The following is a 15,016-nucleotide window of genomic DNA, read 5'->3' as shown; positions in this document are numbered from 1 at the left end:
GAGCTATTGGTAAACAAAGGGGATAACTAAAATTAAACTAAACAGTCTGTAACAGGTTTTTTTTTGTTCCAGACTCTCAAAGAGTACGATCTCCAGGATGAATTGTGAGAGGCTACAGGTCTGACTCCACAAGGGATTTCCTGGGCTGTCTCAAATTCCTACTTTAACACTCCAACTCATCCAGGTTGACCAGTTAGCCTAAACAGTCTAGTACCATTTGCTAGCACTTGGCCCATATCCCTCTAAACCCTTCCATCCAGATTCCATTCAAATGTTGTAATTTTACCAGCCTCCACGACTTCCTCAAGCAGCTAATTCCATACCCGCACCACCCTTTGCGTTAAAAAGTTGTCCCTTAAGTCCCTTTTATTTCTTTCCCTCTCATCCTTAAATGTATGCCATCTAATTCTGGACTCCCACCACCCCCTCCACCCCTCCCCCAAACTCAGGGAAAAGACCTTGTCTCTTTATCCTATCAATGCCCCTCATGATTTTATAAATCTCTATAAGGTCACCTCTCAGCCTCCGACGCTCCAGGGAAAACAGGACCAACCTATTCAGCTTCTCCCGATAGCTCAAATCCTCCAACCCTGGCAACGTCCTTCTAAATCTTTTCTGAACCCTTTCAAGTTTCACAACAAACTTCTGACAGAAAGGAGACTAGAATTGCACACAATATTCCAAACGTGATCTAACCAATGCCCTGTACAGCTGCAACATCACCTCCCAACTTCAATACTTGATAAAGGAAAGCATTCCAAACGCCGCCTTTGCTATCCTATCTACCTGTGACTACTTTCAAGGAGCTATGAACCTGCACTCCAGATCTCTTTGTTCAGCAACACTTCCTTGGATCTTACCATTAAGTGTATAATTCCTCCTCTGATATGCTTTTCCAAAATGCAGTGCCTCATATGTATCTAAATTAAACTCCATCTGCCACTTCTCAGCCCATTGACCCATCTGATAAGGTCTTGTTGTCCTCTGAGCTAAGCATCTTCGCTGTCCACTACATCTTTAATTTTGGTGTCATCTGCAAAATTAGTAACCATACCTTGTATAGTGACATCCACAGCATTTAGAGTCATAGAGATGCACAGCATGGAAACAGACCCTTCGGTATAACCCATCCATGCCGACCAGATATCCCAACCCAATCACCTGTCAGCACCCGGCCCATATCCCTCCAAACCCTTCCTATTCATATACCCATCCAACTGCCTCTTCAATGTTGCAATTGTTCTCGCCTTCACCACTTCCTCTGGCAGTTCATTCAATAAACGTACCATCCTCTGCGTGAAAATGTTGCCCCTTAGATCTCTTTTATATCTTTCCCCTCTCAACCTAAACCTATGCCCTCTCGTTCTGGACTCCCCAACCCCAGGGAAAAGATTTTGTCTGTTTATCCTATCCATGCCCCTCATAATTTTGTAAACCTCTATAAGGTCACCCCTCAGCCTCCAAAGCTCCAGGGAACACAGCACCAGCCTGTTCAGCCTCTCCATGTAGCTCAGATCCTCCAACCCAGGCAACATCCTTGTCAATCTTTTCTGAACCCTTTCAAGTTTTACAACATCTTTCCGATAGGAAGGAGACCAGAATTGCACGCAATATTCCAACAGTGGCCCAGCCAATGTCCTGTACAGCCGCAACATGACCTCCCAACTCCTCTACTCAATACTCTGACCAATAAAGGAAAGCATACCAAATGCCGCCTTCACTATCCTATCTACCTGTGACTCCACTTTCAAGGAGCTATGAACCTGCACTCCAAGGTCTCTTTGTTCAGCAACACCCTCTAGGACCTTACCATGAAGTGCATAAGCCCTACTAAGATTTGCTTTCCCAAAATGCAGCACCTCGCATTGATCTGAATTAAACTCCATCTGCCACTTAGCCCATTGGTCCATTTGGTCCAGATCCTGTTGTAATCTGAGGTAACCCTCTTCGCTGTCCACTACACCTCCAATTTTGGTGTCATCTGCAAACTTATTAACTGTACCTCTTATGCTTGTATCCAAATCATTCATGTAAATGACAAAAAGTAGGGGACCCAGCATCGATCCTTGTGGCACTCCACTGGTCACAGACCTCCAGTCTGAAAAACAGATTTCCAACACCACCTTCGACCTTTGAGCCAGTTCTGTATTCAAATGGCTAGTTCTCCCTGTATTTCATGAGAACTAAGCTTGCTAATCAGTCTCCCATGGGACCTTTGTCGAAAGCCTTACTGAAGTCCATATAGATCAGAGCTTCTGCTCTGCCATCATCAATCTTCTTTGTTACTTCAAAAAATTCAATCAAGTTTGTGAAACATGACTTCCCACGCACAAAACCACGTTGACTATCCCGATTCAGTCCTTGCTTTTCCAAATACATGCACATCCTGTCCCTCAGGATTCCCTCCAACAACTTGCCCATCACCGAGGTCAGGCTCACCAGTCTACAGTTCCCTGGCTTGTCTTTACCACCCTTCTTAAACAGTGGCACCACGTTTGCCAACCTCCAGTCTTCCGGCACCTCACCTGTGACTATCGATGATACAAATATCTCCACAAGAGGCCCAGCAATCATTTCTCTAGCTTCCCACAGAGTTCTAGGGTACACTTGATCAGGTCCTGGGGATTTATCCACTTTTAAACGTTTCAAGACATCTTCTGTAATCTGGACATTTTGCAAAATGTCACCATCTATTTCCCTACAGTCTATATCTTCCATGTCCTTTTCCACAGAGAATACTTTCACCAAATATTCATTTAGTATCTCCCCCACTTTCTGTGGCTCCACACAAAGGCCACCTTGCTGATCTTTGAGGGGAAAGTGACGACTGTAGATGCTGAAGATCAGAGCTGAAAAATGTGTTGCTGGAAAAGCGCAGCGGGTCAAGCAGCATCCAAGGAGCAGAAGAATCGACGTTTCGGGCATAAGCCCTTCTTCAGGAATCGGGCTTATGCCCGAAACGTCGATTCCCCTGCTCCTTGGATGCTGCCTGACCTGCTGATCTTTGAGGGGCCCGATTCTCTCCCTAGTTACCCGTTTGTCTTTAACATATTTGTAAAAACCATTTGGATTCTCCTTAATTCTATTTGCCAAAGCTATTTCATGCCCCCTTTTTGCCCTCCTGATATCCCTCTTAAGTATACTCCTACTTTCTTTATACTCTTCTTACGATTCACTCGATCTATCCTGTCCATACCTGACATGTGCTTCCTTCTTTTTCTAAACAAGACCCTCAATTTCTTTACTCATCCAGCATTCCCTATACCCCCAGCCTTCCCTTTCACCCTGACAGGAATATTTATGTAAATGATGAAAAGTAGGGGACCCAGCACCCATCCTTGTGGCCTCCAGTCTGAAAAGCAACTCTCCACCATCACCCTCTGTCTTCCTACCTGTGAGCTGGTACTGTATCCAAATGGCTAGTTCTCGTTGTATTCCATGATATCTAACCTTGCGAACTTGTCCCCCTAGGGCAATCTTGTCAAACACCTTACTGAAGTCTATATAGTACCCTGGCATGTAGGCCGTCAGGCCCAGGGGACTTGTCTGCCCTCAATCCTAATAGTTTGCTGTGTACCTTTTCCCTCTCAATGTTATTGTTTAAGTTCCATCATCTCTGACTTGCCCATTCCAATAGGAATGGTACGATTGTTCTCAAGCTTGAAAACTGAGGAAAAGGATTGACTTAGCATCTTTGCCATTTCAGTGTTCCTCCTATTAACTCCCCGGTTTCATCTTCCAAGGGGCTTGAGTAACTCTGTTCCCTTCAGCATGCCAACAGAAACTTTTGCTATTCTTTTTTCATATTTTGCGCTAGGTTTCTTTCGTAATTTATCTTTATTCATTTTTTTTAGTATCCCTTCGTTTATTTTTGCAAGTTTTCCAATGTTTCATCTTTCGAGGTCTGGAATAACATTTCGGAAAAGACTGAATGTTTTTTAAACTACGTTAAAACTTTCAGGTGGCTGGCGAGGGGAGCAGGGAACACATTTGCCCCGCCCCCATTGCCTCCGATTGGTTGGATGCCTCGTCGAACCGCGCCCGCTACACGCGGGGTGACGTCACGGTCTGGTCACCCTGCTCCTTGAGTTGGCGCATGTGCAGTGTGGGTCATGTAGTGGGACAAAGACAGTGTTACTGAGTGTGGGAGAGGAATGGCGCCGGCGGCTGAAGGAACAAGAACAGAAACCGCTGGAAAAGCTGAGCAGCCCTGGCTGCATGTGTCAAGAGACTCCGAGGAAACGTTACGTGTCCAGTGATTCTCTTTCAGAACAGAAACAGGTTTCGGAAACATCCCGGAGAGGTCGCCAGGCCTGAGCGCCCGGGGAGAGGGGACAGTGAGGACCTACTTCGACACTGTCCTATCCCCCCAGTCCAGGAACTCCCCACATACGTTCAGGACACCACCCACACCCTCCACCTCCTCCAAGACTTCCGTTTCCCCAGCCCCCAACGTCTCATCTTCACCATGAATATCCAATCCCTCTACACCTCCATTCGCCCATGGCCAGGACCTCCAAGCCCTCTGTTTCTTCCTCTCCCGATGTCCCCAACAGTACCCTTCCACCGACACACTCATTCATCTGGCCAAACTGGTCCTCACCCTTAACAATTTCTCCTTCGAATCCTCCCACTTCCTCCAGACCAAAGGGGTAGCCATGGGCACCCATATGGGCCCCAGCAATGCCCATCTCTGTTGGCTATGTAGAAAAGACCATCTTCCGTAAATAAACCGGCACCACTCCCCACCTCTTCCTCCGCTACATTCATGACTGCATTGGCGCCATCTCGTGCTCCCGCGAGGAGGTTGAGCAAACTTCACCGACACATTCCACCCTGACCTTAAATTTACCTGGACCATCTGACACCTCCCTCCTCTTCCTGGACCTCTCCATCTCCATTAATGACGACCGACTTGACACTGGCATTTTATAAACCCACCGACTCCCACAGCTACCTGGACTACACCTCTTCCCACCCTACCTCCTGCAAAAATGCCATCCCGTATTCCCAATTGTTTTGCCTCCGCCGTATCTGCTCCCAGGAGGTCCAGTTCCACCACAGAACACACCAGATGGCGGCCTCCTTCAGATACCGCAATTTCCCTTCCCACGTGGTTAAAGATGCCCTCCAGCGCATCTTGTCCACATCCTGCACCTCTGCCCTCAGACCCCACCCCTCAACCGTAACAAGGACAGAACGCCCCTGGTGCTCACCTTCCACCCTACCAACCTTCGCATAAGCCAAATTATCCGCCGACATTTCTGCCACTTCCAAACAGACCTCACCACCAAGGATATATTTCCCTCCCCATCCCTTTCCACCTTCCGCAAAGACCGTTCCCTCTGTGACTACCTGGTCAGGTCCATGCCCCCCTACAACCCACCCTCCCATCCTGACACCTTCCCCTGCCTTTGTCCCACTATTTTGCGGGAATTGCAAAATCTGCGTCCTCACCTCCATCCAAGGCCCTAAAGGAGCCTTCCACACCCATCAAAGTTTTACCTGCACATCCACCAATATCCTTTCTTGTATCCATTGCTCCAGATGCTGTCTCCTATACATTGGGGAGACTGGACACCTAGCAGAGCGCTTTAGGGAACATCTCTGGGACACCCGCACCAATCAACCACACCGCCCTGTGGCCCAACATTTCAAAACCCCCTCCCACTCTGCGAGGACATGGAGATCCTGGGCCTCCTTCATCGCTGCTCCCTCACCACCAGACACCTGGAGGAAGAATGCCTCATCTTCCGCCTCGGAACACTTCAACCCCAGGGCATCAATGTAGACTTCCAACAATTTCCTCATTTCCCCTTCCCCCACCTCACCCCAGTTCCAAACTTCCAGCTCAGCACTGTCCCCATGACTTGTCCTACCTCTCTATCTTCTTTTCCACCTATCCACTGCACCACCCCTCCCCCCATACCTATCGCTTTCTTCCCACCCCCACTCACCTGTTGTACTCTATGCTACTTTCTCCACACCCCCACCCTACTCTCATTTATCTCTCCACCCTTCAAGATCTCTGCCTGTATTCCTGATGAAGGGCTTTTGCCCGAAATGTCGATTTTCCTGCTCCTCAGATGCTGTCTGAACTGCTGTGTTTTTCCAGCACCAGTCTAACCTAGACTCTGGTTTCCAGCGTCTGCAGTCATTGTTTTTACCGAGAGGAGACAGTGAGACAGGGGAGGATTGGAAACCGCGGGAGGAGGGAGACTGGGGAGTTTATCAACTCCTAGGGGAGGCCTGAGGCCGTGAATAAAAGCTCCACAGGCCCAGTGTTTACTTTGTTTAAGGAAGGACCTCTGGGGGCAACCGGTCGCCATATTCGTGAGGGTAAGACGCATCTTGTCTTGGGACAGGGAGCGCGAGCTTCCTTCTTGGTGAGGGCACCATCAGCTGTCATTTCTGGGAGAGAATTCCAACTTTGTGGCAGCCTTTGTGTCAATGGGAATTTTCTCATTCTGGATGTAAGTTTGCTCGCTGAGCTGGAAGGTCACTTTCAGATGTTTCATCACCATACAAGATAACATCATCAGTGAGTCTAGTGGAGCGCTGGTACTATGTCCTGCTTTCTATTTATGTCTTTTGGTTTCTTAGGATGGGTGATATCATTTCCGTTCTTTTTCTCAGAGCATGGTAGATGGGGTCCAAATCAATAGATTTCCAGTTGGAACGACGTGCTTCGAGGAATTCTTGTGTGTTTCTGGTTGGCTTATAGGATGGTGGCTTGTCATAGGATGGTCCCAGTCGGCATGGTATCCTCCGTTGTCTGTATGTAAAGATACTAGTGATAGTGGATCATGTGTTTTTGTGGCTAGTTGATATTTATATATCCAGGTGGCTAGTTTTATACCTGTTTGTCAGATGAAGTGTTTGTTACAGTTATAGAGTCTCTATGTGTGGAAATATGCCCTTCTGCCCAACAGCTCCATACCGACCCTGTAGAGAGTATGCCAGCCAAGCCCATTCCTCTACAATTACCCCTGACTTATGTACCACTATGGGCATTTTTAGCATGTTCAATTCACTTAGCCTGCATATCTTTGGATTGTGGGAGGAAACCGGATCACCCGGAGGAAACCAACACAGACACGGGGAGATTGTGCACACTCCACATAGACAATAGCCCCAGGATGGGATTGAACCCGGGTCCCTGGTGCTGTGAGGCAGCAGTGCTAACCGTTGAGCCACCATGCCGCCCCCTTATATTTCAACAGTCTTTCAACTTTAAACACATTCATCACGGTCTTCCCAGAGGATCAGACTGTTCTCTCTCATTAGAGATGGCTGGTGGTGGTTTATCTTGAGGGTCACCACACCTCAGCCGAGGGGAAAGGCCGAGAAGGAGATCCTCACATTTCTCCAACTTGGGTGATACATAATGTGAAGCACTTTAGTATACTTTTGTTGAAATATTATCATTAGTATTAGCTGTTGCTGTTGCTGTCATTTATTGGCAAGACTCATGTCAAGTGAAACAATTTTAGCAAGAAATTGTCAGCTGGCAGAGCTCCCCCACCCACTGCCAAAAAAGTGAATGGTTTTGTTGGTGAAAGAAAATTGGCAAAGAAAAAGAAATTAAAGTGTCATGTACCTTTAGAAAGAGTGGAAGGGTTGATGTTTCAAAATAAATGAAAACAACATTTATGAAGTGGAGCAACAAACTAAATTAACAACGCAGATTTCTTTTCACATAACTGCACTACTGCAAATGTCTGTATTATGGGAAAATGTTATGCACTAAAATATGTTATTATTTTGTAAAGAGTCAGATCAATAGGTTTAATTTTGTCAATAGTGATCAATAAGATCTTGATTTATACAACATCTATGTGAGATGCACTGGTAGTTAATACTTGATTAAGTCTCCACTGACCACCACAAGAACAAAGTTTTTCCCTGTCTGAACTGCTGAAGCCATCCACCAAGGGGAAAAGTTTCTTCCTATCTAGACCCTAAGTGTCTTATCTGTACACTCCAAACAGGTCCTCACCCAGCCTTCTCTGCTCTAAGGAAAATACCCTCAGCCGATCTAATCATTCTCATAGCTGAAACCCACCAACATGCACCACCCTGGGTTAGTATTCCCTTTCTAGTGCCATCACATTTTTCTAATAATGTGACAATCAGATCCACTACTCCAGCTATGGCCCAACTAATGTCTTGTACAGTTCCATCATGATCTCCTGGTTCTCATGTTCAATGCTTTAACTACTAAGAGCAAGTATTTCATATGCCTTCTTAACCATTTAATCCACATGTCCTGTTGCCTTCAAGAATCTATGAACACATATACCTTTCTCTGATCTTCAGTACATTCTAAGTTCTTGCGATTCATCATGTACTCCCTTGCCTGTTGATCCTCCTGAAATGTATCATCTCAATCTTTTCAGGATTGAACTCCATCTGCCATTGTTCTGCTCATCTGACCAAGCCGTCTTTATTGCCCTGTAGTCTAAAACTTTCCTCCTTGCCATATATTAGTGTGGGTTCTGAATTTCTTTTGGGCCTGATTTATTGAGGTTGCATTGTGTTCATTTTGTGGGCATAGTTTGAGAAGATTAGGAGGATACTTGGATTCAGTATCTGTTTATACCCAAAGAAGAAACTCAAACCAGATTTTTTTTGATCCAATGTTTTCCCGGTAACATTTTCACAATGACTTCAATTTCCGCAACACCCTTTGCTTAACTTAAACTATGTTCAAATCAAGACATTACTGAATCGAGATCATAACTTCTTGTACTATTAAATCTGTCTCAAGCAATGCACAAAATTAGGTAATCTTGCATTATTATTTTATAACTGCTCAAAACCTTTTCTAAAAAGTGACGGGATGAAGATTGAAGTTGACTGACTGAACTGCTTTCTTCATTTTATAATATTGCCAAAAAAAGTAAATGTTCAAACATGTGCAATCTTTTTCTTTCTCTAAAATAGGTAATAAGGTGAAAGGGAATAATGGACAAAGCACTGAAAACAACGCTGACTCTAATTCAGCAAGTATGTTCTTTTCAATAAGTTTAATTCAATGTTTACATTAATTACAGTTATGTGAGTGGCACAAATAACAATAAGGCTGTTACTTAAGTTTAGAAATTCAATCACACTCTGTGTAGATGGCTTAAAATCATTATATCAAAAGCTTAAAGCGCTTGCATAAAACACAAAACCTCAGTTATGTTTATTATTTCCCAAAATGGGTTATCAAGTGAAAGGGAAGTATAATTGGAGATTTGATGACAGCGGGCAAAATGGCAACTCTAATTTCGCAAGTATGCAAGGTTTAAGCTTAAAATGCATGACAGGCTTATTTATCCAAGAAATAAGCACCTTTACTCTCTCTAATATTAGCTCCAATTATCAATGTTTGATATCAAATTAGAAGATCTAGCTTGAGAAATCTACAACGTATTGCCACACGCTTGCTATAAATATGACAGGGACACAGTAAAAGTCGTGAAAATTAAGTCAGATCTTTGTGGTTACAGATCCATAAGATACAGAAGCAGAATCAGTCCATTCAACTTGTTGAATCTGCTGTACCATTCGATCATGGCCAATGTTTCTCAACCCCATTCTCCTGCCTCCTCCCTGTAACCCTTGATTTCCTTACTAATCAAGAGCCTATCTTTATCTGCTTTAAAAGCACTCAGTTACTTGCCTCGTTTCAGTGGCAATGAATTCCGCAGAGTCACCTCTTTCTGACTGAAAAAAATCTTCCTTATCTCATCCCAGCATTTCTTGCCACTGACGACTATGGGGGCAGAGTCTATGTCTATATTTCCTTGTGTGGTAATGTGTAAATAACATTTGTTTTTTTCAGGTTCATTAGCTGCTGCTTAGGTGTGTTGGTAGGTTTGTGGGCTACCATGATGCGGAGAGGTTTGAGTTGTCTGGACATCATTTTGAACATAGAACAATACAGCACAGAACAGGCCCTTCGGCCCACGATGTTGTGCCGAACATTTGTCCTATCCATGTACCTATCCAATTGCCGCTTAAAGGTCACCAATGATTCTGACTCTGCCACTCCCACAGGCAGCGCATTCCATGCCCCCACCACTCTCTGGGTAAAGGACCTACCCCTGACATGCCCCCCCTATACCTTTCACCCTTCACCTTAAATTTATATCCCCTTGTAACACACTGTTGTACCGGGGGAAAAGTCTCTGACTGCCTACTCTATCTATTTCCCTGATCATCTTATAAACCTCTATCAAGCCACCCCTCATCCTTTGCCGTTCCAATGTGAAAAGGCCTCGCACTCTCAACCTATCCTCATTAGACCTATTCTCCATTCCAGGCAGCAGCCTGGTAAATCTCCTCTGCACCCTCTCCAAAGCTTCCACATCTTTCCTAAAGTGAGGCGACCAGAACTGCACGTGGTACTCCAAATGTGGCCTCACCAAGGTCCTGTAAAGCTGCAACATCACCTCACGACTCTCGAATTCAATTCCTCTGCTAATGAACGCTAATACACCATAGGCCTTCTTACAAGCTCTCTCCACCTGAGTGGCAACTTTCAAAGAGCTATGAACATAGGCCCCAAGATCCCTCTGTTCCTCCACCTTACTAAGAACCCTACCGTTAACCCGGTATTCCGCATTCTTATTTGTCCTTCCAAAATGGACAACCTCACACTTGACAGATGTCTTTGATGTAAGGTAATGTGGCTGGTGTTTCTGTGCATGTGTCTGCTTGTTTGAGTTCGTTGTTGAGAAATCAGCGGACAGGGTTTATTGGGTACCTGTTCTTCTTGAATATGCTGTATAACTATGCTCTTCATAGTTCCTGGGTGGTGCAGTGTGTAGTGGCTCGTTGAAATAGTATCCTGATGCAGATTTGTTTGGGATGATTTGCTTCTGCATTAGGTACTTGGGTCTGTGTATGTTGTTTTCCTGTAGACGTTAGTCTGAAGTTCCCTATTGACTGTTCACTCTACTGACATCCAGGAATGGCACTTTGTTGTTGTTCTCTTTTGTGAATTTTATGCCAGTAAGGATATTGTTGATGGTGTTGTAGGTTTCCTCTAATCTGTTTCATTTTGTGATGATAAAGGTGTCATCACTGTGGTGGACCCAAAATTTGGGTTGGAGCGTTGGGAGGGCTGTTTGTTCAAGTCTCTGCATTATTGCTTCTACTAGGAACCTTGATATTGGTGGTCTCATGGGTGTTCTGTTGATTTATTTGTAAGGCTTATTATTGAATGTGAAGTAGGTGATAAGATACGGGTCCACAAGCTTGACAATGTTATCTTTGCTGATGAAGTTGGTGCTGTTTGGTGTTTATGTCTCTGGTGGTTTTTGTAGTGTAGTTAGTGTTTCTTTGGCCATGTTGATGTTAATGGATGTGAATGGGGCTGTTATGTCAAAGGACAGCATTATTTCATCCTCTTCTATCTTGGTGTCTTTGGTGTTCAGGAATTCTTGGGTGGAGTGAATGGAGTGGCATGAATCTTCTACTCAGTGTTTTCGTCTTCACTGTTGGCCTTTGACTAGTCTGTATACTGGTGTTCCAGGTAGTGAGACTGTGGGCCTGAGGGGGGCCTCCTGGTTTGAACAGGACGGGAACAGCAACAAAGTGCCATTCCGAGATGTCACAGTAGAGCAAACAGTTAAGGGGAACTTCAAACTCGCGTCGACAAGAAACAGTACACACGGACCAAATACGAAACTACAGAAACAATCATCCCAACACCCACAAACGAAGCTGCATCAGATTATTTCAACGAGCCACCACACATTGCAGCACAGAGGAACTGCGAAGAGCAGAAGAGAAATACGTATACGTACTCAAGAAGAACGGGTAGCAATAAACCCAGTGCGCCATTTTCTCATTGATGCTTCCAAGCTGACCCTCAAATTTGGTTTGTCCCTGCATTCTTTCCTGGTTGTCTTTTTGCGGGTTTTGAAAACTTTTCCAATCCTCTGACTGAGGATAATAGTTGGGAAGTTGTGTTGTGGCTGATAGGACATTGGGTAGACCACTTTTGGAATGTTGTGTGCAATTCTGGTCTCGCTCCTATCAGAATGATGTTGTGAAACTTGAAAGGGTTCAGAACACATTTAAAAGGATGTTGCCAGGGTTTGAGCTGAATGGGCTGGGCTGTTTTTCCTTGTGCACCAGAGGCTGAGGGGTGACTGAGAGTCATTAATAAAATCATGAGAGGCATGGATAGGGTAAATAGACAAGGACATTTCCCTGGGTGAGAGTATCCAGAACTAGAGGATAAAAGGTTTAGAGTGGAGGAGGGCAAGATTTAAAAGGGTCCTAAGGAGTAACCTTTTCATGCAGAGAGTGGTGTGTGTAAGGAATGGGCTGCCAGAGGAAGTGGTGACTGTTGATTCAGCTATGACATTTAAAAGGCATCTGGATAGGTATATGAATAGGAAAGGTTTAGAGGGATACGGGTAAGTGCTGGCAAATGGGACTAGATTAGGCCAGGATATCCGGTTGGCCCGAAGGGGCTGTTTCTGTGCTGTAGACCTGACTCTGGCTTGCCACGAACATTTGCCATGTCCATTTGTTTAGTTTCTCTCGGGTTGTCTGTGTCAATGCCTTGATGTCTCAATCCACCCACCACATACCACCACCACCCACCACATACCACCACCCACCACAGGGACGATAACCAATTCATGTCTGATTTTTATCAAGAAGCTGTATTGCAGGTTCAACCTGAATTTTCACTTCTTTTGCTTCCCAAAATCAGACTTGCTCACTCTCAGCAATATCCTGAAAGGTATTAACTTTCACGTGGTGTTATCCAAAATTCGTAGGTGTCAGTCCTGACGTTTTTGCTTTTTCTGTCCCTGTAAGATCCAGAATCAGCAACTTCAGGAGAATTAATTTGAGCGGAGTGAGAATAGAGGAGGAGGAGAGAGAGTGGGATGCTTTCAATTTTGTGGAACAGCAAAAGAAAAAAATGTTCTGCAGAAAGTGGAGTAGCTTGTTCTGAATTTCTACCTTGGACTGACCGTGATGACTTTTGTAATCTCTCTTTCCAGAGTATTTGAAGATCTGAAGACTGAAGTTTAAAAATCAACAGATGAAGGGCCTATGCCTGAATTGTCGATCTCCTGCTGTTTGGATGCTGCCTGACCTGCTGTGCTGTTCCAGCACCGCACTTTTCAACTCCTCTCCAGCCTCTGCAGTCCCCACTTTCACATCAATGTCTGACAGTCACTCAATCTATCGGGACCTCAACGATTTTCAACTATGATTCTGTGAGAAGGAGCAAAACATTTTGGTTCCTGTTTCAGACCATTTTCAGCATCAGCGGGACTGGATGAGAGTCTGTACTGTTACAGCGCACTGTGTGTAAAGCCTGAAACAGTTATACGGCCAGGAAAGAGGAATTTACTGTGGACAGGGGCCGTACACGAGGCTGTAGCTGCGGCCATGGTGAAACCAGAGGAATCCCACACTGTGGAGAAACCGTGGAAGTGTTGCGACTGCGGGAGAGGCTTCCATGCCCCATCTGTCCTGGAGATTCATCGGCGAAGTCACACCGGGGAGAGGCCATTCTCCTGCCCCGAGTGCGGGAAAGGCTTTACGTGCTCCTCCCACCTGCTGGACCACCGCCGAGTCCACACTGGGGAGAAGCCATTCTCCTGCCCTGAGTGTGGGAAGGCCTTCAGCAAATCCTCGGACCTGCTGAAGCACTAAAGGGTCCACAGAGGGGAGAGGCCATTCAGCTGCCCTGAGTGCGGGAAGGCCTTCAGTGATTCCTCTATTCTGCTGAGGCACCAGTGGATCCACATCGGGAAAAGGCCGTTCTCGTGCCCTGAGTGCAGGAAGGGCTTCACCCGCTCTTCCGCTCTGCTGACCCATCTGCGGGTCCACACGGGTGAGAAGCCCTTTAGCTGCCCCGAGTGCAGGATGGCCTTCAGCAGGTCTTCCCACCTGCTGAGGCACCAGCGGGTCCACACTGGGGAGAGGCCGTACTCCTGCCTCCAGTGCGGAAAGTGCTTTACCCAGCCCTCCAACCTGCTGACCCACCAGCGGATCCACACCCGCGAGAGACCGTTCTCCTGCCCCGAGTGCGGGAAGGATTTTGCTGTTTCCTCTAACCTCGTGGCCCACCGGCGGGTCCACACGGGGGAGAGGCCATTCAGCTGCCCCGAGTGCAGGAAGGCCTTCAGCGATTCCTCTGCTCTGCTGAAGCACCAGCGAGTCCACACTGGGGAGAGGCCCTTCAGCTGCCCTGAGTGCGGGAAGAGGTTTACGTTTTCCCGCAATTTGCGGAAGCACCAGCGGGGGCACCAGCGCTCACAACAGTCAGATTCCACAGCTAACACTGCTGTGAGTCCCCCCCAGGACTGATTCTCCTGACAGTGGGTGCAGTGGGAGAGTTGGTGCACTGTATTTGTTTTCCGTTGGACTGCAACCCCACGGTGGCTCAGGGGTGGTATGGTGACTCAGTGATTAGCACTGCTGCCTCATGGCACCAGGAACCAAGGATCAATTCCACCCTTGGGGCGACTGTCTGTGTGGAGTTTGTGGAGGGTAGGAGAATGGATGAGATAAGAAACCGCTGCCTGTCTTGAGACAAGTCTCCCAAAGAGAACTTGCTGACTGATTGTCTGATCTACTGATCCTCACAGTACCCCATTGCCCTCAGTTAACTGGAGGAGGTCCACACAGATGTACCGAAGCCCCTCTTTGGACTGTGGAAGGAAACCTGTGCAGACAGGGAAAACGTGCAAACTCCACACAGACAGTTACCTGAGGCTGGAATTGAACCTGGGTCCCTTATGCTGTGAGGTAGCAATGCATAGCAGTGTGCTATCCCAATATGTTATAAAATTTGAATAAACCTACTAAGTTGTAAATGTGTCCATAACAAGAACTTAGTGTAAATGTTTGGAAGCAAAAGTCCATTGGAATTGTCTTTGGGATGGATCCAAAACTTACTTCATTAATGATTGAAAATACTTTGATCTCTGGAACTGTCTGCCAGAGAGTGTGTTGGAGTCAGATTCAATTACGGTATTCAAAATAGAGG

The 15,016-nt window shown here is 46.1% G+C and overlaps 1 protein-coding gene and 1 long non-coding RNA gene across 2 annotated transcripts; both read left to right on the top strand.

Moving 5' to 3' along the window:
* Positions 1-4,115: 4,115 nt before the first annotated feature.
* Positions 4,116-13,074, top strand: LOC132808074 (uncharacterized). Its single transcript, XR_009642024.1, has 3 exons — positions 4,116-4,337; positions 8,947-9,009; positions 13,017-13,074. It is a non-coding gene; the product is annotated as an uncharacterized LOC132808074 (long non-coding RNA).
* A 336-nt stretch (positions 13,075-13,410) lies between these two features.
* Positions 13,411-14,622, top strand: LOC132808086 (zinc finger protein 239-like). Its single transcript, XM_060821996.1, has 2 exons — positions 13,411-13,508; positions 13,689-14,622. Exons 1-2 carry the CDS (start codon positions 13,411-13,413, stop codon positions 14,332-14,334), a joined length of 744 nt encoding a protein of 247 aa, XP_060677979.1. The 3' UTR covers positions 14,335-14,622.
* Positions 14,623-15,016: the final 394 nt, after the last annotated feature.

This window comes from Hemiscyllium ocellatum (assembly GCF_020745735.1).
Source record: "Hemiscyllium ocellatum isolate sHemOce1 chromosome 27 unlocalized genomic scaffold, sHemOce1.pat.X.cur. SUPER_27_unloc_30, whole genome shotgun sequence".
Taxonomy (NCBI): Eukaryota; Metazoa; Chordata; class Chondrichthyes; order Orectolobiformes; family Hemiscylliidae; genus Hemiscyllium; species Hemiscyllium ocellatum.
This window is presented reverse-complemented; position numbering and strand designations above follow the sequence as displayed.